Source organism: Myotis daubentonii, chromosome 5 (assembly GCF_963259705.1).
Source record: "Myotis daubentonii chromosome 5, mMyoDau2.1, whole genome shotgun sequence".
Lineage (NCBI taxonomy): Eukaryota > Metazoa > Chordata > Mammalia > Chiroptera > Vespertilionidae > Myotis > Myotis daubentonii.
Genome location: NC_081844.1, coordinates 25813438 through 25838965, shown reverse-complemented (window position 1 = coordinate 25838965; position 25528 = coordinate 25813438). Strand labels below are relative to the sequence as shown.

General features: G+C 41.2%; 1 protein-coding gene across 1 annotated transcript; it reads right to left on the bottom strand.

The window, feature by feature from the left end:
• Positions 1-25528, bottom strand: LOC132234999 (zinc finger protein 709-like). Its single transcript, XM_059696679.1, is given in 4 exon segments — positions 1-4620; positions 5617-5689; positions 6091-6217; positions 25418-25528. Coding segments are annotated over 4 exon segments (2451 nt in total). The 5' UTR covers positions 25421-25528; the 3' UTR covers positions 1-2372.

Sequence of the window (25528 nt, the reverse complement as noted above, 5' to 3'; positions counted from 1 at the left end):
TTATTGATATTAATTGAATACATTTTATTACATCACTTTTACAAATACAGATGTGATTTGGTTGAAGGGAACTTTGTAAAAAAAGAAAGCATAATTGAAATTTTTAATATTATGCATAACAAAGAAGTCTAATGCTAAAAGTGATAAATATAAAGAAATTAAAAATGTAACTTGAGGAAAACATCTGAATTTGTACACATATCATTTTGATTCAGAATGTATTAAAAGAAAACAATTACAAAATGAGCTGAAATTACATAATTCCAACGAATACTTAAATATAACCTCAGGAAATAAAAACAAAATAGTTCTTCACAGAAGAATGCTTATGAAACAGTTAATACTTCCTTAAAAATTACAGATGCAATTATTACAGAAAAATGCACATAACGTTATTCAATACAACCAAAGACAAATGAAAACATTGAGCTAACACTCATCTCTGAGTGACAGCACACATCCAGAGTCCGCCTGCAATGAGGAAAGTGCCGATTCTCACATGGAAGGACTGGCTCAGAGCCCTCACTGCAGAGGGTGGTACAAGAACAAACTGTCACGGGGCTCCGTGGCACTGCACCACTGCAGCTGTCACAGTGGGATCTGAATCACAGTCAGTAGTAGAACCAACAGGACGAGATGATTTCTAGTCAAAGTAGACCTCATGCACATGCAATCTAGAGAACAGTGCGTACCTTTCAGAAAACAGCCTCAACCATGACAGTCTGCATTTGTTACCTGGTGGACACCTATAGGCTTGCAGGAAAAGCCAACCTATGCTGGATCTTTACTGTTGAATTCTGAACAACTGTAAAGCTTCCACCCGACATCAAGGGAATTAAAGCAGTGGCTTGCAGTTTTGACAATCTTCTTGGCTGTCAAGGCCATGATTGAGAAAAATAAACTAAAATATTTTCTTAATGTAAACTTTATAGCACAGTTCCCAGCTAAAAAGCAACACAAAAACCAAATATGAAAATAATTCACATGGGACTCTACAGTGAACTGTCAGTAAATACAAATATATAACAAATATTTATTAACTAAAATAATTGTGAATTTCAAGTGCTGTTACAAAAGTAAAAAAGAATTCATATGTGTGCAAGGCCTATTCATTCAATACCTGGCAGGGCACATTACTGGGTATAACGGGGTCGATCCCTGGAAAGGCACACAGGAAGACGACTATCTATGTTTCTGGCTCACATTGATGTTTCTCTCCACTACTCTCTCTCTCTTCCTCATTCCAAAAAAGCAATTTAAAAAACTAACAAAGAATGAGTACTGATAATGAGAAAATATGTCAAAAGTTTATAGAACTTTAATGCTGTGAGTTTCCTGAAGTATATGACTTAATTTGCAACTTATATGTACCAATTACTTACACTAATAGGATTTTTCTTCAGTGTAGTCTTCAAACTAGTTTGGAAGTATGTGTTAAAATTTTAAAGTTTTCATTGTACACATTATACAGTGTACATTATCACATGGTATTGTAGGGATATAAGGCAACATGAAGGTTTTCCTACATTTTTACATTCAAGACAATTCTTCACTTTGAGTTTATTTCATGACCTTTCCAAGAAAGAGGGACAGCTGAAGGCTTCCCCGCCTTCTCTATATGTATACACTATTTCTCCAGGTGCATTTTCACATGTCTAAAAAAGGCTCTCCCACATTCCTTACGTTCATACTTATTCTTGGGTGGGAGTCCCTTCATGATTTTGTAAAGAAATAGGATGGCCAAAGGCTCTTCTACAATCTTTACATGACAGCCTTCTCTTCAGTGAGTTCATTCATCCTTTACAATAAACTGGAAGAAATGAATGCTTTCTAACCCTCTTACATTTCTAGGGTCCATCCCCAATCTGGATAATCATACATGGCACAGCTGAGAGGATAAATAAAGGCTCTTTACTATTCTCTATATTAACAGTTTATCAATAGGATCTGTTTTCACATGTCTATTAAAACTAGTTCAGAAGCTTAAGGTTTTACTACATGCTTTGCATTGATATGGTTTCTCTCCACTATGAGAGCTTTTGTGAATTTGAAAGGATCTGGGATGACTATAGGCTTCCTTGCATTCGTAGGGTTTCTCCCCAGTATACATTTCATGATATCTACGAGAAAAGGGGATAACAACAAGGTTTACCTCATTCCTTATTCATGAGGCTTCTTTCCATGATGAGTTCTTTTATATCTTTGAAGATGTGAAGTTCAACGGAAAGTTTTCCCACATTGCTTACATTCATAAGGTTTTCCCCCATCATGAGTTTTTTCATGTCTTTGAAGATGTGTGAGCAGACTGAAGGTTTTATCCACATTGCTTACATTTATAAGGGTTTTTCCTTATTATGAACTCTTTCTTGACTTTAGAGGGAATGTGTATAAGAGAAAGCTTTACATTTCTTACATTCATAGGGTTTTTCCCCAGTATGAGTTCTTTCATGTTAGAGAGAGAACAGATAATAGAAACCTTTATCACAATGCTTATATTCATAGCATTTTATGCCAGTATGAGTTCTTTCATGACGACGAAGGTAAGTGCGTTGAGAGAAATCTTTACCACAATGCTTACATTCATAGGGTTTTTCCCCAGTATGCATTCTTTCATGACTTCTAAGCAAAGAAGGATAAAGGAAAGTTTTACCACAATCCTTACATTCATGAGGCTTCTTTCCGTCATGATTTCTTTTATGCGTTGCAAGAGAATTGGGAGAACTGAAGGCTTTCCCACATTGCTTACATTCATAGGGTTTCTCCCCAGTATGCATCCTTTCATGATTTCTAAGAAGAATGGGATGTCGGAAAGCTTTTCCACATTCCTTACATTCATAGGGTTTTTCCTTATTATGAGTTCTTTCATGACATTGGAGGGAAGTTAGATAAGAGAAAGCTTTACCACAATGGTTACATTCATAGGGCTTTTCCCCAGTATGCATTCTTTCATGAATTCTAAGCAAAGAGGGATAAAGGAAAGTTTTACCGCATTCCTTACATTCATGAGGCTTCTTTCTGTCATGATTACTTTTATGTGCTGCCAGAGAACTGGGAGAACTGAAGGCTTTCTCACATTGCTTATATTCATAGGGTTTCTCCCCAGTATGCATTCTTTCATGATTACTAAGAAAAGTGGAATGTCTGAAAACTTTCCCACATTGCTTACATTCATAGGATTTGTCCCTAGTATGCATTCTTTCATGATTTCTAAGATATGTAGAATATCTGAAAGTTTTCCCACACTGCTTACATTCATACGGTTTCTCCACAGTATGAATTTTTTCATGATTCCTAAGAGATATGGAATATCTGAAAGCTTTCCCACATTGCTTACACTCATAAGTTTTCTCCACAATATGCATTCTTTCATGATTGCTAAGAGATTTGGAAAAGCTAAAAGTCTTGCCACATTGCTTACATTCATAGGGTTTTTCTTTATTATGAGTTCTTTCATGACTTTGGAGGGAACCTGTATAAAAAAAAGCTTTCCCACACTGCTTACATTCATAGGGTTTTTCCCCAGTATGAGTTCTTTCATGACGACGGAGGGAAGTTCGATGAAAGAAATCTTTATTACAATGTTTACATTCATAGGGTTTTTCTCCAGTATGAGTTTTTTCATGAATTCTAAGGGAATACTGATAAAGGAAAGTTTTACCGCATTCCTTACATTCATAAGGCTTCTTTCCATCATGATTTCTTTTATGTTTTCCAAGAGCGCCAACAGAACTGAAGGCTTTCCCACATTGCTTACATTCATAGAATTTTTCCTTATTATGAGCTCTTACATGACTTCGGAAGGAAGTTGGATGAAAGAAAGCTTTACCACAATGGTTACATTCATAGGGTTTTTCCCCAGTATGCCTCCTTTCATGAATTTTAAGTAGAAAGGGATAAAGGAAAGTTTTACCACATTCCTTACATTCATGAGGCTGCTTTCTGGCCTGACTTCTTTTATGTTCTCCAAGAGAGCTGAGCCAACTGAAGACATTCCCACATTCATAATGTTTCTCACCAGTGTGTGTTCTTTCCTGATTTCTAAGAGAAGTGGAACTGAAAGCTTTTCCAGATTTTTGACATTGATAGGGCTTTTCTGCAGTGTGTGTTCTTTCATTTTTTCCTGAGTACTTGGGAGAATTGAAAGCTTTGCCACATTGCTTACTTTGATATGGTTTCTCTCCACTATGAGAATTTTTGTGGAGTTTAAAGAAAATGAGACGACTAAAACTTTTCCCACATTGCTTACACTGATACGGTTTCCCAGCGATATGCATTCTTTCATGATTTTTAAGGGAAGCTGAATAGTGGAAAGCTTTCCCACTGGGACTGCTTTCATGTCTTTGAATATGTTGGTGATGCTTGAAAGCTTTCTCAGGTTCCTTACATTTATAAGAATTTTCTTCATATTCCTGACACAGGTATAGTTTGGGTCCAATGTGAGAGCTCAGGTGGTTATTCAAAGATAAATAACGCATGAAGATTTGCCTACACAACCTGGATTTAGGTTGTTTTATTTCAGTAGGAGTTTCCTTCTTTTCATTATGATTTGGAATCTGGCTGAAGTTTTCTCTGCATTGACTACCATCCTTCTTTGTACAGAGTCTCTCTACCATATGACTGCTGTAAAAATCAGAAGCATATTATTAATATTCTGTTAACCATTTAATATTTATAATAGCATGACAATGACATTTTTAACATTTTCAAAGAAAGGGTGGAGTTTCTGAACATTCCATTTTTTAAAGTGGGTATCTTATAACTTCTGATATAGGCTGGATCAGAACTGCGGCCCCTTGAGTGTGGCTCTTCCACAAAATACCATGTGTGGGCGTGCACATGCAGTGCAATTGAAACTTCGTGTCCACACTCAATGGGCCAAAGAGCCGCATGTGGCTCGCGAGCCGCAGTTTACTGACCACTGGGCTGGATCATAGCTATTATGAAAACACTTATATTCATTAATGGTACTTCTGTATATTGTTTCCAAGTGGGATTATTTTTTAAACACTAAAAATCTAGGTCATATTTCAGAAAAAAAACGTTTTGATGAGATTACTCTAAAAATCAATAAGTTTAAAACTGAGCTGATACAATTGGATTATCTGCTTTTTAAGATTCTTTTGTGGACTGGGCCCATATCGCTCAGTGGTTCAGGATGGACCCAGACACCAGGGGCTTACTGATTCAATTGTCTGAAAGGGAACATGCCCAGACTTCAGACTTATATCAAAGTACAGGGCATGCAGGAAAAGGTCTATTGATTTCTCTATCTCTCCCTCTCACCTCCACATACTAAAATCAATAAAAACATATTTTTGTACCACTAGCGAGGCTCAGTGCTTGAGCACGGACCTCTGAACCAGGTGGTCATAGTTCAATTTCTGGTCAGGGCATATTCCCAGGTTCTAGACATGATTCCGAATGTGGAGCATGAAGGCGGCTGTCATCAATAATTCTCTCTCATCATTGATGTTTCTTTCTTTCTCCTTCTTCCTACCTCTTTGAAATAAATTTTAAAAAATATTAAATATATAAATAAGTAAATAAGAAATATAAAAACCTATTTTAAAAAACAGAAAGATGCTCTTAATGCTTTGTCATGGGAATGCGACTCACCTAAGATTCATCCCATGATTTTCATACTGCTCTTCATTATCATGGTCGTCACATTCTTCTTCTAAAATACATGCTAGAAAAATCATTATAAACTATTAAAGAATTTAAAAATGGTTAGATTATAGGTATACAATGAGCAGTGATCATTCCTGGTTTAATTACCAATCTACTCCCTTTCCATATTTCAGTTCTTGAAATGGCATTAATGAGCAAGCAACACTAGTTTTCTAATTGCCTAAGTAACAAGTTGTTGCAAGCCAGAGTTGCTCTGTGGTTGACGATCAATCTATGAACCGGTAGGTCACAGGCGAATTTCCAATAGGACTGATTTGTCGGCTAGATCCCCAGTGTGAAGTGTGCAGGTGGTACCCAATCAGTGATTCTGTCTCATCATTGATTTTGCTCTCATTCTCTCCCTCCCCTTCCTCCCTAAAATTAATAAAAATATATTTTTTAAAAATTTGTGATACCTACCAACTGATGCCAGGTTCCAGAAGGTTTCCAGCATCACATCTGTGAAGAGTTTCTTCTGGGTGGGATCCAGGAAAGCCCACTCCTCTGTGGTGAACTCCACATTAACATCCACAAAGGCCACTGAGTCCTAAAACATCCCACATGTGCATATAGGAATATGGGTAAGATAGACAGAACTGGGAACTTATACATAATTCATAAGAAGTTCACATAGGACACATGGTCCCCAACATTTAGCATATGACTTGATTGTAGTAAGACTATTATTAATTTGCCAATCTCACTTCCTTAAGAACACATGGAACTTATTGGTATGATTTTACTGTGATCGCTTCAAGTCTTCATTGCTCTCAAATGTCAGGGTAAAGAGCACCTTGAACAACTTCTATGTTAACACATTAAAATACTTCTATTTTAAGCCCATCGATTCCTTGTGAGAAAACTCATCTCCATTATAACCACCTTTTGATGCAGCTGTCCATGAAACATACTGCCATATCTGCATAAAATTTTAGTGACTGTGAATACAATAAAGGCCTGGTAGCTTGCACTTCTATTCTCATCACCAAACAGGAGAGACCAGGTGGTGAGTGAAAATTCAAATGAGAGCAAAATTTGCCATATTGACTGGAAGTACTCCAGATTATTAGAAGTAGTCAGATACATCTGAATGAATGAAAATATTCTTGTGGAGGAGTATGAATGATGATTTGTTTTCATATTATTTGTTAGTAACTCAGTTTGACCTTCTTTTGCCTCTCTCATTTCATGGAGATAGGATGTTAGAGTTAGAGCTCGGGCATGAGCAAGATAGGGCAACTTACCCCACCACAAAAGTCCTCTAGTCATGAGCCTGACAGTTGCTTCATACTGATTTTTAGGACACATAGACACGTATATTGAAATCATAAGTTCACATTCAAGAGAAGTCTTTCTGGCAGAATTGTGACACTCTAACTGGGGCCTAGACCTTGAGGAACAATTTAATACTTGGCATTACAAGGGCCTTAATTGAAATCTGCAATATTTTCATGTTGAAATTAATTTCACCTGAAACTTATACAAAAGAAAATTAAATGTAAAATCAAATTGGATTGTAAAATAAAAATGGAAGCATATATGGGGTTTATGGAGAGGAAAAATTAATATAATTAAAATGCCCATACTACCCAAAGCAATCTAGCGCTTCAATGCAATTCCTATCAATATACCCAGGATAGATCTCACATAACTAGAACAAATATTCAAAAGTTTTATAGAGACCACAAAACACCTATAATAGCAACAGCAATCTTGAGAAAGAAGAACAAATGTGGATGAATCACACTACCTAATATCCAACCGTACTACAAGGCTATAGTACTCAAAACAGCATGGTCCTGGCCTACAACAGGATATAAATCAGTGGAATGGAACAGAGAACCCAGATATAAACCCATGCCATTACGGTCACGGAATACTTGACAAAGGAGGCAAGAATACACATTAAACTAAAGATAGTATCCTGTATAATAAAAGGCTAATATGGATATTGTCCCCGGGAGTTTGACCAAGCAGGAGTTCCACAGCTTGCTATGACTTGAGCTGATCACCAGGGGTTGGCACAAAAGAAGGCGGGTGTAGGCGACGTGGCAGTAGCAGCAGGCGGCAGTGGAGGCAATGCTGGCCCGATGGGCCCCGATGAGAGCCGGACTGCTACAGGATGGTGCAGTAGGTGATCGGGCAGCACCAGGCCAAGGTGGATGCAAGTGGGAGTCCTGAAAACCCTGCAGGTCGCCCCATAGATGGGGACGGGCAGTAAAGATGGGGGATAGTGTCGGCGACCAGATGGCGCCAGGCCAATGCAGGTGGAAGCAGGACCCCTGATGGCCCCGCTGGTTGTACCACAGATGGCAACAATATATAACGGTGCCTGGGGGCAGGACCGGCCATTCCGCGTGACTGCCCCTCTGGCGGAGCTGAGGGGACTTGGTGCCACATCTTGTGGCTGTGGGTTCTGCCATCTTTGAGGGTGTGACAGTCAATTAGCATATTCCATCCTTATTGGCTGTGGTGCTGCTATCTTGTGATGGTCAATTAACTTATTCTCTCTTTATTAGTTAGGATAAGCCTTGGTTCCATGATGCTGGAACATTAGACCTTTTCTCTAGGAATAAGTAGGTAGAAATTTAAAGAGAAACTGGGCCCAGGGTAAACAAGCGCATTTGTCATCTTTAATTATGTGGGTGCTTCTTCAGGCTGCACTGTGCCCACTTCATATTGAGGATCAAAAGCCTACAGAACACCAGGAGGATTTTATCACCATCCCCTCCTCCTGCAGTAGAGCCTGTAAAGCCTGAAATACTGAAGGCCCCTGATCCTCCGCCTCCAGTGTGGGAAGGCTCATCAACTAAATCCTCAGTAATGGCATCATGTGTTCGGCAAGCTATGTTAGGAGAGCTTTTTTATTTTGTTTTTATAAATATATTTTTATTGATTTCAGAGAAGAAGGTAGAGGAAGAGAGAGATAGAAACATCAATGATGAGAGGGAATCATTGATCAGCTTCCTCCTGTACGTTGGACCGAGTCCACAACCCAGGCATGTGCCCTTGACCGGAATCGAACCTGGGACCTTTCAGTTCACAGTCCGATGCTCTATCCGCTGAGCCAAACCGGCTAGGGCAGGAGAGCTTTTGGCTTGCCCATTATGCAAGATGCAAGGTATCTGGATACATGAACCATTCTCCTTTAATGCCTTTAATGAAATAAGGAAAAGTATGAGAGTAAATGGGCCATTTACATAAAGACTCCTTCATGCCTTGTCTGAAAATTGCCATAAGATGCCTTGGGACCGGCAGATTTGGGGCAAAAGAACACTGGACTCCAGCCAATATATAATTCTGAGAGCAGAATATGATGAGATCTGTGAACAACAGGCTGTTTGTAGGTGTTTACTGGCAATCCTACCTGGGAGTCCTCTGGGCTGCATTCCGGCTACAAGCCCTGGGCACTGTAACACATAGGAAAGATCCCAGAAAAGGATCCTGATTCATTAAGTCTTGCCTGTGGGTTATATGCACCTGTAAAAATTGTCCATAGAGTGTCTCTGTTGATTATTGTTTTTTGTCTTTGTTGTTTGGTTTGATTTGTTTAAGGATAGGGCATATTTTACTTTGCTAGAGGCCCCAGCTACCTGTGGTAGGCTGAACATGTGGCAGGGATTACAGGAACTTCCCAGCAGCTGCCAAGAATTCTTACCTTGGGGACTCTTCCTGCTCTCCTTCTCAAGTCATCGGCCATTATCTAGTGAATGTCATTATCTAGTGAAAGTTCTTGTCTGTCTCTAATGTAACTTGGTTATTGATGTTCTTTGCTTGCTTTCTTATCTTTGGGGGACTTGATTTTGCTGTTTTATGAACACCAGGAATCCTCTGTCTCTACTGTTTGGCCTTTGTGCCACTCAGAACCCATTTGCTGTGATGGTTGAGTGTGAGATAAGATTCTAACGCTAATCTGCCAGTCCACACTTTTATGAGTACCCATTTATTTACTGTAGGATTTTTTCTGTTTCTGTTTTTAACATCACTTCTATTTTTTTGTTGTTGTTAATACCTTTTTGTTTATTTCAGAGAAGAAAGGAGAGGAAGAGAGATAGAAACATCAATGACAAGAGGGAATCATTCATTGGCTGCCTCCTGCACATTCACCGAGCCCGCAACCCAGGCCTGTGCCCTTGACCGGAATCAAACCTGGGACTCTTCGGTCCATAGGCTGACACTCCATCCACTAAGCCAAACTGGCTAGGGCAATATCTCTTCTTATAGGTAAGATTTCATGTTGTAAGACTACTCAGAAAGAAAAAATATGGGAAATAATTATTTAAACCCCTCAAGTCTTTTTCCTAGGAGGATTAGACCTGCCCAAGTGCCTTCAGCAGGGTACAGAAATAGCAGTAGGGGGCCACTCCCATTTTTGTAAAAAGAAAAACAAAACATTAAAGCTACTAAAGGCCAGTGAGTTGTCCCTATTACAAAATTTGCCAAGAAAATGCCTTGGGTAATAATAATTGGCTTTAAAATCTCACTACATTGTTAAGGCAAAATAAATAAAATGAAGGGTATATGATAAAGCTTTATCAGGGGTAATTATATATGCCTGAACAGTTTTCCAAAGTCTTTGGTAACTTGAAACTTCGGAGTTTGCTAGATTAAATAGTAAAAATTATTAAATATCTAGGTATTTTGAAATAACAGGATACTGAAATATTAATCTCAATTTGCCTCATATGGAGAATCTAGAGGATAAATTTGAATCTGTTAATGAAAAGTCTTGTATTTTATTTGAAGCAGCTCTTAAAATGTGAATGTATTGCTCATCTGCAGAATGTTAATTATTTATATGTACAGTAAAAACACCAAAAAACATTCAAACACATGGAGGCTAAAGAGCATAATATTAAACAATGAATGGGTTACCAACAAGATCAAGAAAGAAATCAAAAACTTCCTGAAATAAATGAAAATGAACACACAACATCGCTTCTCGGCCTTTTGGCTAAGATCAAGTGAAAATGAACACACAACAACCCCAAATCTCTGGGACACAGCAAAAGAATTCCTAAGAGAGAAGTTGATAGAACTACAGGCATACCTCAAATAACAAGAAAAATAAACAATAAACTATTGAACCCTACTGGTTATAGAACTAGAAAGAGTTAAATAAGAAAAGTCCAGAGTAAGTAGAAGGAAGGAAATAATAAAGATTGCAGCAGAAACAAACTACATAGAGATCAAACAGACAAACCAACAAAAACAATACAAAAAAAATCTAATAAAACCAAGAGATTGTTCTTTGAAAGGGTAAACAAAATTGATAAACTGTTAGCCAGACTTATCAAGAAACAAAGAGAGAGGACCTAAATAACTAAAACCAGAAACGAAAGTGGAGAAGTAACCAACTACACCACAGAAATACAAAGGATTGTAAGAAAATAATATGAACAACTATATGCCAACAAGCTGGAAAATGTGGATGAAATGGACAAATTCCTAAAAAAATACAGTCTCCTAAAACTGAGTCAGAAGGAATCAGAAAACCTGAATAGGCCAATAACAACTGATAAAATAGAAGCAGTAATTAAAAACTCCCAGCTAACAAAAGCCTAGGTCCAGACGGCTTCACAGGGGAGTTCTTATTTATTCAAAGAGGAACTAACACCTTTACTCTTCAAACTATTTCAGAAAATCCAAGAGGAAGGAACACTTCCAAACTCTCTTTATGAGGCCAGTATTATCCTAATTCTAAAACCAGATAAAGACACTACAAAGAAAGAGAATTACAGCCCAATATCCCTCATGAACATATATGATAAATCCTCAACAAAATATCAGCAAATTGCACCCAGCAATATTTTTAAAAGATCATAAACCATGACCAAGTGGGATTTATTCCAGACTGGTACAATATTTGCAAATCAATAAACGTGATACAACACATAAACAAACTGAAGAACAAAACTCACATGATCATATCAATAGATGCAGAAAAAGCATTGGCAAAATCCAACACCCAGTTTTGATAAAAACTCTCAGCAAAGTGGGAATATAGAGAGCATATCTCAATATGATAAAGGCCATATAGGACAAACATACAGGCAACATCATATTCAATGGGCAAAAATAAATTGTTTTACAATTAAAGCATGGCTCCAATTGACCTGGAACAAGACAGGGATGTCCGCTTCCACTACTCTTATTCAATATTAGTGGCCCAGTGCACAAAATTCATGCACATTAAAAGGGAATTAGAGGAAAAGCTTTTAATGTTGCTATTTGCCCTTTCTCTATAATAGAAGTGTCAGAGATGAAAGAAAATTAGTAAAATGTATATGAAAATCTTCCTCCTGTCAGAGTCTGGGGCGCATCCAGGACCCAGAGCCAAGTCCCCACCTACACGTGTGCACTTCAAAATCACATAAGACCCAGACCCGGCCGGCTCCACCTCCATTGGGCAAGATCCAGACCTGGCCGGCCCCACCCCCGTCAAGCACTTCTAGGCCTCAGGTCCCCCGTCCCAGTGCCAGGCAGGGGGCACAGCCTCAGGTCCCCCATCAAGCCCCACTGGGTTGGGGGGGGCACAGCCTCAGGTCCACTGTCCAGCCCCACCAGGTGGGAGGTACAACCTCAGGTCCCCCGGCACAAGCCAGGCAGGGGGTACAGCCTCAGGAACCCTGGCACATGACGATGGGCAGGGGGCACGTCCTCATGTGCCCTGGCCCGGGGCGAAGGGCGCGGCCTGAGGTACCCTGTCAAGCCCCGCCAGATGGGGGGGTGCATCTTGAGGCCCCCCATCAAGCCATGCCAGGCGGGGGGTGCAGCCTGAGGTCTCCAGGCCTGGCGCCGGGGTGGGGGACATGGTCTCAGATCCCCTGCCCTAGCGCCAGGGCAGGGGGCATGGCCTGAGGTCCCCTGTCAAGCTCCACCAGGCGGGGGGTGCAGCTTCAGGTCCGCTGCCCTGGCCCAAAGCCATGCGGTCTCAGGTACCTGCTTTATTGCTCGCTAAGGCTCGTTACAGGAACTCGGCCTCCGCTATGGGTGCGGCCATCTTGTGTTACGTGATCTCCGCCTCTGCTGTGGGCATAGCCATCTTGTGTTACAGAATCTCTGTCTCTGCTGTGGGGCAGCCATCTTGTTATGGCATGATGGTCAATTTGCATATTCCCTCTTTATTAAATAGGATAGTAGTGGAAATCCTAGTCACAGTGTTCAGACAAGAAGAAATAAAAAGCATCCATATTGGAAACACAGAAGTAAAACTCTCATTATTCACAGAAGACATAATATTATACACAGAAAACCCTAAAGACTCCACCAAAACACTACTAGATTTAATCAATGAATTTAGCAATGTAGCAGGATACAAAACTAATACCCCCAAATCAATGGTTTATACACCAACAATGAATTCTCAGAAAGAGAAACTAAACAAACAATCCCATTTACGTTGGGAACAAAACAAATTAAGATACTTAGGAATAAACTTAACCAAGCAGGAAAAAGACCTATACTCGGAAAACTACAGGACATGGAATAAAAAGGTAGAAGAAAATATAACCAACTGGAAGAATATACTCTGTTCATGGACTGGTAAAATCAACATCATTAAAATGTCCATACTATCCAAGGCAATCTACAGAGTCAATGAAATCCCATTAAAATACCAATGTCATCTTTCACAGAGATAGAACAAATACTCCAAAAATGTATATGGAATCAAAAAAGACCCCAAATAGCTGCAGCAATTTTGAGAAAGAAAAACAAAGTCGGAGGAATCACAACACGGAATTTGAAGTTATACTACAAAGCTACCAAAATGAAAACAGCCTGGTACTGGCACAAGAACGGGCATATAGATCAATGGAACAGAACAGAGAATCCAGAAATTGAACCAATCCATTATGCTCCATTAATATTTGACAAAGGAGGCAAGAGCATACAATGGAGTCAAGGGAGTCTCTTCAATAAATGTTGTTGGGAAGATTGGACAGACACATGCAAAAGAAATGAAACTAGACCACCAACTTACACCATACGCAAGAATAAACTCAAAATGGATAAAAGACTTAAATTCAATGTAAGTCGTGAAACCATAAAAATCCTAGAAGAAACCATAGGCAGCAAAATCTGAGACATCTCTTGTAGCAGTATGTGTATAGACACATCTCCTAAAACAAAGGAAACTAAGGAAAAAAATAACAAATGGGACTTCCTCAAAATATAAATCTTCTGCACAGCAAAAGAAACCATCAATAAAACAAAAAGGGAGAGCACTGTATGGGAGAACATATTTAGCAATAATAGATCTAATAAAGGGTTAGTATCCAAAATATATAAGGAACCCACACAACTTAACAGAAGGAGGACAAACAATCCTATAAAGAGGTAATATGCAAATTGACCATCACTCTAACACACAAGATGGCTCCCCATGTGGTCAAAGATGTCCACTACAAGATGGCCAGTAGGGGAGGGCAGTTGTGAAGTATCAGGCCAGCAAGGGAGGGCAGTTGGGAGGGACCAGGCCTGCAGGGGAGGACATTTAGGGGAGACCAGGCTGGCAAGGGAGGCAGTTGGGAACAATCAGGCCTGCAGGGGAGGGCAGTTAAGGGGTGACTGGGCCAGGAGGGGAGGGCAGTTAGGGGTGACCAGGCTGGCAGGTGAGGGCAGTTAGGGGCAATCGGGCCAGCAGGGAAGGGCAGTTAGGGGTGACCAAGCCAGCAGGGGAGGGCAGTTGGGGCAACCAGGCCTGCGGGGGAGGACAGTTACGGGCAACCAGGCCATTAGGGGAGGGCAGTTAGGGGCAACTGGGCCGGCAGGGGAGGGCAGTTAAAGGCAACCAGGGTGGCAGAGGAGGGCAGTTAGGGGCAACTAGGCCTGCAGGGGAGGGCAGTTGGGGGGGAACGAGGCCAGCAAGAGAGGGCAGTTGGGAGGAACAAGACCTGCAGGGGAGTGCAGTTGGGGACTAAGTCTGCAGGGTAGGGCAGTTGGGAGGGACCAGGCCTGCAGGGGAGGGCAGTTGGGGGCAACCAGGCCGGCAGGGGAGGGCAATTAGGGGTGACCAGGCTGACAAGGGAGCACAGTTAGGGGCAATCGGGCCGGCAGGGGAGCAGTTAGGCATTGACCAGGCTGGCAGGGAAGTGGTTAGTGGGTGATTCAGCTGGCTGGCAGAAGCAGTTAGTGGCAATCACACAGGTAAGCAGGAGAGTTTGGGACCAGCAGCCTTGGATTATGAGAGCAATAAGACATCCATCCTAGGAGCAGCAGCCATGCATGCAGCCCAACCCCGTCCGAGGAGCAGCAGCCACGGGAGCAGCCAACCCCTGTCCGAGCAGCAGCAGCCACCCAAGCAGCCCACCCCAGACCTAGGAGGAGCAGCCACACGAGCAGACCATCCAAGTCCGAGGAGAGGCAGCTCTGTGCAGCCCACACCAGCCCGAGGAGCACCAGCTACACACAGCCCACTCTGATGAGCAGGAGCCAAGTGAGTGGCCCGCCTCCATCCAAGAAATAGCAGCTGCACATGCAGCTCACTTCTGTCTGTGGAGCAGCAGCTGCGCAAGCAGCCTGTCCCCCGTCCAAGGAGCAGCAGCGATATGAGTAGCCTATCCCCATCCGAGGAGCACCAGCTGCGCGAGTAGCCTGCCACGGTATGAGGAGCAGCAGACCTGCCAGCAACCTGCCCATGCCCAAGGAGCAGCAACCTCATGAGCAGCCTGCCCCATCCAAGAAGCAGCAGCCGTGTACAGCCAAACCCCAACCAAGGAGCAGCAGCCACACGAGCAGCCTGCCCCCTTCTGAGGAGCAGCAGCTGCATGCAGCCCGCCCCCATTGAAGAAGCAGCAGCCTCGTGAGCAGTCCATCCCCATCCAAGGAGCAGCAGCTGTGCAAGCAGCCTCCCCCACCAGACAGAGGAGCCACCACTGCTGCTAACAGCACCCACCAGAGGAGCCACTGTCTACTAAGAAGCAGCTGCTGCTGAAACTGCCCAAGGAGCAACCGCAGCCCGAGGAGCCAGTGCCACCCAAGGAGCACCCTCTGAATGACTCGACATCTAGATCCATCGGTGAGATCAAAAATGGGTAGACAAAAAAAAAACTCCAGAGGAAAGAAAAGGTTTGTCAGAAAAGCAGCTAATTGAAACAGAGGCATGCAATATGTCAGAAAAAGAATTCAGAATAAGGGTCATACAATTCATAAACCAGATGGATGAAAAAAATCAACAACTTATGTAAGAATCAAGAATAAATGAAGAGTGATATGGCTGAAATAAAAAACACCATGGAAAGTTTCAACAGTAGACTAGGAGAAGTGGAGGACTGAATAGGTGAATTAGAAGACAGGGAAGCAAAACACACAAAATGAACTGCAAAAAACTTAAAAGACAGAAGGAGAGCCTAAGGGAGCTATGGGACAACATGAAACGAAGCAACATATGAATAATAGGGGTTCCAGAACAACAGGAATAGGAACAAGGGTTAGAAAACCTATTTGAAGAAATAATGTCAGAAAACTTCCCTGACATGAGGAAGAGAAAGGTCACATAAACACAGAGAGTCCCAAAAAGGATGAACCCAAAAAGACCCACACCAAAACACAACATAATTATGATGGCAAATGTTTAGGACAAAGAGAGAATTTTAAAGGCTGCAGGAGAGAGACAGAAAGTTATGTACAAGGGATTTCCCATTAAATTATCAAGTGATTTCTCAATAGAAACACATTGGGCCAGAAAAGAATGGAAGGAAATTTACAAAGTGATGTAAAGCAAGGGACTGAATCCAAGAATACTCTACCCAGCAAAGTTATCATTCAAAATTGAAGAGGAAATAAGGAGTTTCACAGACAAAATAAAAGGCTAGGGGAGTTTATCACTACCAAGCCAGCAATGCAAGAAATGCTAAAAGGACTGGTATAAAAAAAAAAAAGAAATAAAAAGGTAAGAAAGAACATAGGCACAAAAAATAAAAATAGCTACAAACAAGTACCTATTAATAATTACTTTAAATGTAAATAGACTAAATGCTCCAATCAAAAGACATCGAGTGGCTGAATGGATAAAAAAACATGACCCATAATTTGCTGTCTACAAGAGATCCACCTTAGAACAAGGGACTCACACAGGCTAAAAGTGAAGGGATGGAAAAATATCTTTCAGGCAAATGGAAATGTAAAAAAAGCTGGGGTAGCAATACTTATATCTGACAAAATTGACCTCAAAGTGAAGGCCATAACAGGAGATAAGGAAGGCCACTTCATAATACTAAAGGGATTGATTCAACAAGAGTATATAACCCTGATAAACATATATGCATCCAATGCAGGAGCACCCAAATACATTAAAAAAACAACAACAAAAAACTCCGGGAAGATATCAAGGGAGAGACAGACAACAATGCAATCATAGTAGGAGACTTTAATACACCACTAACATCCCTGGATAAATCCTCTAGACAAAAAATCAGCAAAGAAATATCAATCCTATATGACTCACTAGATCAGATGAACTTAATTGAAATCTTCAGAACATTTCACCCCCAAGACACAGAATATACGTTCTTCTCAAGTGCACATGGGACATTTTCAAAAACAGACCACAGCCGAAACCGGTTTGGCTCAGTGGATAGAGCGTCGGCTTGCGGACTGAAGGGTCCCAGGTTCGATTCCGGTCAAGGGCATGTACCTGGGTTGCGGACACATCCCCAGTAGGAGATGTGCAGGAGGCAGCTGATCGATGTTTCTCTCTCATCGATGTTTCTAACTCTCTATCTCTCTCCCTTCCTCTCTGTAAAAAATCAATAAAATATATTTAAAAAAAAACAAAAAAAAAACAGACCACATATTGGGTCATTAGCAAAGTCTCTCCAAATCCAAGAAAATTGAAATCATATCAAGCATCTTCTCAGATCACAATGGCATATTAGATATAAACTACAATAAAAACAATCCAAAAAATTCAAACACTTGGAAGCTGAATAGCATGCTATTAAACAATGATTGGGTTACCAAAGAGATCAAAGGAGAAATTAAAAACATCCAGGAAACTAATGACAATAAAAACACAACAATCCAAAATCTATGGGACACAATGAAAGCAGTCCTGAGGGGGAAGTTTATAGCTCTACAGACCTACCTCAAAAAAAAAAAAAAAGAAAGAAAAAATGGTTGTAAATCATCTAACTCTACAACTTAAAGAATTAGAAAGAGAGTAACAAGAAAGCCCAGAGCGAGCAGAAGGAAGGAGATAATAAAAATCAGAGCAGAAATAAATGACATAGAGACCAAAAAACAATTCAGAAGATCAATGAAACCAAGAGCTGGTTCTTTGAAAGGATAAACAAGATTGATGAACCACTAGCCAGGCTCACCAAGAAGCAAAGAGAGAGGACCCAAATAAACAAAATCAGAAATGAAAGAGTTGAAATAACAATAGAGCCCACAGAAATACAAAGGATTGTTAAAAATTACTAAGAACAACTCTAAACCAACAAACTAGACAACATGGAGCAAATGAACATATTCTTAGAAAAATACAACCTTCCAAAACTCAATCAGGAAGAATCTAAAATTCTCAATAAGCTGATAACTATGGAAGAAATTGAAGCAGTCATATCAAAAAGCTTCCAGCAATCAAAAGCCTGGAGCTAGACAGCTTCACAAGGGAGTTCTACCAAACATTCAAGGAAGAACTAAAACCTATCCTCTTCAGACTATTCCAAAAAATTCAAGAGGAAGGAACACTTCCAAGCTCATTCTATGAAGCCAGCATCACCCTAATACCAAAACCAGATAAAGGCAACACAATGAAAGAGAATTACAAGTCAATATCCCTCCTGAACATAGATGCCAAAATCCTCAACAAAATTCTAGCAAATCGGGTCCAGCAGTACATCAGAAAGATCATACGCCATGACCAAGTAGGATTTATCCCGGGGATGCAAGGATGCTACAAATCTGCAAATCAATAAACATGATACATCACATAAACAAATGAGAGATAAAAATCACTCAGTCATATCAATTGATGCGGAAAAGCATTTGACAAAATACAACACCCTTTCTTGATAAAAACTCTCAGCAAGGCGGGAACAGAAGGATCATACCTCAACATAATAAGATATGACAAACCCACAGCCAACATCATACCCAATGGGCAAAAACTAAAACCATTTCCCCTAAGAATAGGAAGAAGACAGGGATGCCCACTCTCATCACTCCTGTTGGACACAGTATTGGAAGTACTAGCCATTGTGATTAGACAAGAAGAAATAAAAGGCATCCAAATTGGAAAAGAAGAATCAAAACTGTCCTTATTTGCAGATAACATGATACTGTACATAGAAAACCCTAAAGACTCCATCAAAAAATTATTAGACTTGCCAAAACCAGTTTGGCTCAGTGGATAGAGCATCGGCTTGCGGACTGAAAGGTCCCAGGTTCGATTCCGGTCAAGGGCATGTACCTGGGTTGCGGGCACATCCCCAGTGGGAGATGTGCAGGAGGCAGCTGATCGATGTTTCTCTCTCATTGATGTTTCTAACTCTCTATCTCTCACCCTTCCTCTCTGTAAAAAATCAATAAAATATATTTTTAAAAAAATTATTAGACTTAATAAATGAATTTGGCAATGTAGGACACAAAATTAATGCTAAGAAATCTATGGCATTTCTATACACCAATAGTGAACTTACAGAAAGAGAGACTAAAAAAACAATCCCATTTACCATCGCACCAAAAAAATTAAGCTACCTAGGAATAAACTTAACTAAGGAGGTAAAAGACCTATATGAAGAAAACTACAGGACACTGAAAAAAAGAGAGAGTAAGACATAAACAGATGGAAGAACATACCATGTTCATGGATTCGGAGAATCAACATCATTAAAATGTCCATACTGTCCAAAGCAATCTATAGATTCAATGCACTCACCATTAAAAAACCAACGGCACATTTCACAGACCTAGAATAAACTTTCCAAAAATTCATCTGGAATAAAAAAAGACCCTGAGCCCTAACTGGTTTGGCTCAGTGGATGGAGCGTCGGCCTGTGGACTGAAGGGTCTTGGGTTCGATTCTGGTCAAGGGCATGTACCTTGGTTGCGGGCACATCCCCAGTGGGGTGTGCAGGAGGCAGCTGATTGATGTTTCTCTCTCATCAATGTTTCTAACTCTCTATCCCTCTCCCTTCCTCTCTGTAAAAAAATCAATAAAATATATTTAAAAAAAAAAAAGACCCCGAATAGCTTCAGTGATCCTGAAAAAGAAGAATAAAGTAGGTGGGATCTCAATACTAGATATCAAGTTGTTATTACAAACCTACTGTTCTCAAATCAGCCTGGTACTGGCACAAGACCAGACATATAGATCAATAGAATAGAATAGAATAGAATAGAATAGAATAGAATAGAATAGAATAGAATAGAAAACCCAGAAATCGACCCAAACCACTATGCTCAATTAATATTTGACAAAGGAGGCATGAACATACAATGGAGTTAAGACCGCCTCTTCAATAAATGGTGTTGGGAAAATTGGACAGATACATGCAAAAAAATGAAACTAGACCACCAACTTACATCATATATGAAAATAAACTCAAAATGGATAAAGGACTTAAATATAAGATGGGAAACCATAAAAATACTAGAGGAATTCACAGGCAGCAAATTCTCAGACATATGCTGAAGCAATTTCTTCACTGATACCACTCTTAGGGCAATGGAAACTAAAGAGAAAATAAACAAATGGGACTAAATCAAAATAAAAACCTTTGCACATCAAAAGAAACCATCAACAAAAGAACAACAAAGCTCACTGCATGGGAGAACATATTTGCCAATGTTATCACTGATAAGGGTTTAATCTCAAACATTTACAAGGAACTCATACAACTTAACAAAAGGAAGATAAACAATCCAATCAAAAAATGGACAAAGGACCTAAATAGACTCTTTTCAAAAGAGGACATTCCGAAAGCCAAGAGACATGTGAAAACATGTTCAAAGTCACTAATCATCTGAGAGATGCAAATCAAAACAACAATGAGGTATCATCTCACACCTGTCAGAATGGCTATCATCAACAAATCAACAAAAGACAAGTGCTGGAGAGGATTTGGAGAAAAAAAAACCCTCCTTCACTGCTGGTGGGAATGGCGACTGGTGCAGCCACTATGGACAAAAGTACGGAGTATCCTCAAAGAACTAAAAATGGAACTCCCATTTGACCCTGTGATCCCACTTCTAGGAATATATCCCAAGAAACTAGAAACACCAATCAGAAAGGATATATGCACCCCTATGTTCATAGCGACACAATTCACCATAACTAAGATTTGGAAATAGCCTAAATGCCCATCAGTAGATGAATGGATTAAAAAACTGTGGTACATATACACAACGATAAAAAAGAAGGAATCTACTGTGGTAAAAAAGAAGGAATTCTTTTTAAAAAATTGTTTTTTAATTTCTTTATTGATGATCCCACTTCTGGGAATATATAAGAAAACCTGAAACACCAATTAGAAACAATGTATGTACCCCTATGTTCACAGCAGCATAATTTACAATAGCTAAGATCTGCAAACAGCCCAAGTGCCCATAAGTAGATGAGTGGATAAAAAAAGCTGTGGTACATTTATACCTCAGAATTCTAAGCAACGGTAAAAAAAAAAAAAAATCTCTTACCATTTGAGACAATATGAAGGAACCTGGACAATATCATGCTAAGTGAAATAACTCAGTCAGAAAAAGACAAGTATCACATGATCTCTCTCATATGTGGAATCTAAGTAACAAAAAATCTCTATATTTAAAAAGCAACTGGAACACCAGAACCAGTCGCTATGACGTGCACTGTGGCTAGCCAACTGGCGTGATCAGGGGCGAGGGCCCCCCCCCCCCCTGGCTGGCCTCACCCCCATCGGGGCAGGCTGGCTAGACACCATCTGTGCATGAATTCGTGCACCAGGCCTCTAGTAAACTGATAAAAAGAGTGGATCCAGAGACATGAGATCCTGGAAGAGAGTGTGGAATCTCAGGCGGTTGGTGGGGGGAGGATGGATGAGTGGGAGCTAATCAACTAACAGTCTTACATGCATATATGCATAACCCATGGACACAGACAAAAAGGTGTTAAATACCTAGGATAGGGGGCAAGACGGGCGGGGTGGGGGGGAGACCAATTGAAGAAAAAAGGCGATGTATGTAATACTTTCAACAATTAGGAATTACTTTTTTTTTTTTTTTAAAGGAAGAACACACCCTAGCTCATTTGGCTCAGTGGACAGAGCATCAGCATGCAGACCAAAAGGTCCCAGGTTCACTTCCAGTCAAGGGCATGTACCCTGATTGCAGGCTCCTCCTCGGCCCAGCTCTGTTCAGAGCTCATGCAGGAGGCAACCAATTGATGTGTTGCTCTCTTACATCAATGTTTTTCTCTATCTTTCCCTCTCTCTTCCATTCTCCCTAAAAAATCAATGGAAAAAATATCCTCAAGTGAGGACTAACAAACAAAAACAAGAACAACAAAAAGGAAGTACAAATTGGTAGTTACAAAATAGTCAGGGGGATATAAAGTAGAGCATAAGAAATATAGTCAATATTCTATTAACTATGTGTGGTATCTGATGGCTGTAAGACTTTGTAAGTTATGTCATGTCTAATCACTATGTTGACACCTAAAGCTAATATATTGTGTCAACTTATTGAAAAAAAAGTTTAAGCCCTAGGCAATATCACTCAGTGAATAGAGCATCCGCCTGTGTACTGAAGGGTCCCGGTTTGATTCTGGCCAAGGGCACACCTTGGATGCAAGCACCCTTCCCAGCCTGGGCCCTGGTTGGGGTGCATGCAGGAGGCAACTAGCGATGCATTTCTTTCACATCAATATTTCTCTCTGTCTCTCCCTTCCTCTTCCCCTCTCTCCAAAAATCAATGGAAAAATATCCTCCAGTGAGAGTTTTAAAAAAATATTTTTTAAAGAAAATGGTGCATGATTTGGAAACATCCTAAGTGCCCATCAGTAGATGAGTGGATTCAAAAACTCATTGTGTGCAAAAACCGGTTTGGCTCAGTGGATAGAGCGTCGGCCTGCGGACCGAAGGGTCCCAGGTTCGATTCCGGTCAGGGGCATGTACCTTGCTTGCGGGCATATCCCCAGTGGGAGATGTGCAGGAGGCAGCTGATCGATGTTTCTCTCTCATCGATGTTTCTGGCTCTCTATCTCTCTCCCTTCCTCTCTGTAAAAAATCAATAAAATATATTTTTTAAAAAAATTCATTGTGTCGTGGTACATCTACACAATGGAATACAAAGCTGCTATAAAAAAGGAACTTTTACCATTTGCAACAGCATGGATGGACCTGGAGAGCATAATGTTAAGTGAAATAAGCCTTTCTGAGAAAGATAAACATCACATGATCACACTCATATGTGGGATATAATGAACATAAACTGATGAACAAAAATAGATCCAGAGACTAAGAAACTCTGAACAGACAGTCCAACCTCAGAAAGAAACCAAAGGACTTGTAGGCATGCATATTAGCATAACCAATGGACATGGACACTGGGGCAATGGGGGCTTGTCCTGGGGGTAGCAGGGGGAGGTGTCAATAGGGAAGAAAGAGATATATGTAGTAATTTAAACAATATAAAAAAAAGAAAATGTCGCACGCACACACACACAGAGGACTATTACGGTATTATTCAGCCATTAGAAATAGAAATTCTGCCACTTGTAACAACACATTCATGGACCTTGAGGACAGGATGCTTTGTGAAATAAGTCAGAAAAAGAGAAATACCACGTGTTCGCACTTATCTGTGGAACCTTTAAAAAAGCAACTCCATAGATACAGAGCACAGACTGATGGTTGCTAGAGGTTGCAGGCGTGGTGTTCGGAGGTGAGGTGGGGGTCAAATGGATGAAAGCTGTCAAAAGGTACAAACTTACAGTTATAAGTTGCTAAGAGTAAATCATAAAAGTTCTCTTTTCAAGAAAAAAATATTCTGTAATTATGTATGATGACAGATGCTAACTAGACTTATTGTGATGGTCATTTCACAATACATACACATATCAAGTTATTATGCTGTACACCTTAAACTAATATAATCTTGTATGTCAATTGTAACTTAATGAAGAATAAAATCCCTTCTATAAAAAAAATTACAGTGGATTTGAAAAACTGCAGTCACCTAGTGATGTCATACCCATTACGATGTCACAGGGAAATGCATTACTCAGATGTTTATAATGATGCTGGTGTAAACAAGCTCCCTGTGCTGCCAGTCCTATGAAAGTCCAGCACACACAGTTACGGTCACTACATAGAATACTTGATGAGAAACTGGTTTATGCATTTGCTATACTATCCTCTTTACCTGTGTGTGCTTACTACTTAATGAAAGAAAACTTTGCTGTGAAGCAGTATGCTGTTTATGCAGGCAGCAGCCTCACAGGTCTGGTGTTGACTGTGCCTTTTGATTGCATCATTGCCTCCTGGGCTTGAGGAATCTGTTGTTTTGTAAATTTCCTGGCCTAAGTGTACAGTGTGATACAGTCTACAGTCTTGCACAGGAATGTCCTAGACCTTCATATTCACTCACCAATCACTGACTCCTGCAGAGCAGCCTCCAGTCCTGAAGCCCATTCAGGGTCAGTGCCCCACACGGATGTACCATTTTCTACCTTGCACACCACATTTTTACTGCACCTTTTCATAAATGCTTCCTACCATTGCATTACAATTGTCTACAGTATTCAGTACAGAAGCATGTTGTACAGGTTTGTTGTCTAGAACCCACAGGCTACACCATATGGCCTAGGTGTGTAGCAGGCTACACCATGCAGGTTTGTAAGAGAACTGAAAACAACAAAACTGCCTCAGGATGTCCTCCCCAGGTTCAGGGGTGCAGGACTGTAGGTAACTGCAGTTTCACCTCTCCCAGGAGTAAAGTTTTAGCCCAGTCACTCTGCAACTTGCTGTTCCACACTCATCTGTCTAAAGACTCCTGCTGTTCCTTCCCCTAAGGAAGGGTGACCCTGCCTGAAGCAATCCCCTCTTTTCTCTCACTAATAACCTCTCAAAGCCACTTCCATTCTGCCTATTGTAAACGCCTTCCATTGTGAACAGCTGCTCTGAGATTCTATTTCCTAGATGGGATGCAGCCCTATTCCGGAATGGGAATCAAGCCAATTAGACCTTCCACTTACGCAGGTGAAGTTTGTAACAGTTTGAAAAGCACCGCAAAACAAATAGCTGATAAAGACGCTGTTACTCTGAGAAGGGAAGATGGCGGTTAGGATTCGGGGGAGAGACTGGAAGTGCAGGCACTTGTTGCAGAGCTAGGCCTGGGGGACAGGGGGTGGACTTGAGAGCCTGCTCCACAAACATCAAAACTCAGGAAAAAACGGGGTCCTTCTGGGGAGAAAGGAGGGACGGGGGGCCCCACTGACCACAGCTCCTCCCATGCACGAACCGCGGGGACCGAGTCACCATTGTCCCCAATGGCCCTCCCCGTGGTCCCCGCACCGACTGCGGAGCCGCGGGGATGAGGGTGCAGAGCTGCCCAGACGCGCTCCGCAGCCCAAGGCCCTGCCGCGGGGACACACTGGACGCCCGGGTCCCGGCTGGGCCCCGCCCTGCGAGCCCGAGGGGCCTGCAGTTTCAGCGGAGCCCCCGGCGCCTCGGGTCCGCAGGCTCCGGACCTGACCGTGGGGAGACGGTCCCGCCACGGCGGCTCCACCCGCCCCTCCCCCCGTCCCCGCGCCCGGCCGCACACTCACCATTTCTGGTTCCTGGGCCCCCCGAGTCCGCCTGCAGCTCCCACCACCTTACTGATCGCAGATGGACAAATGACGGAAGAACAAGGGATATTAGATCTGAGTGAACTTCCG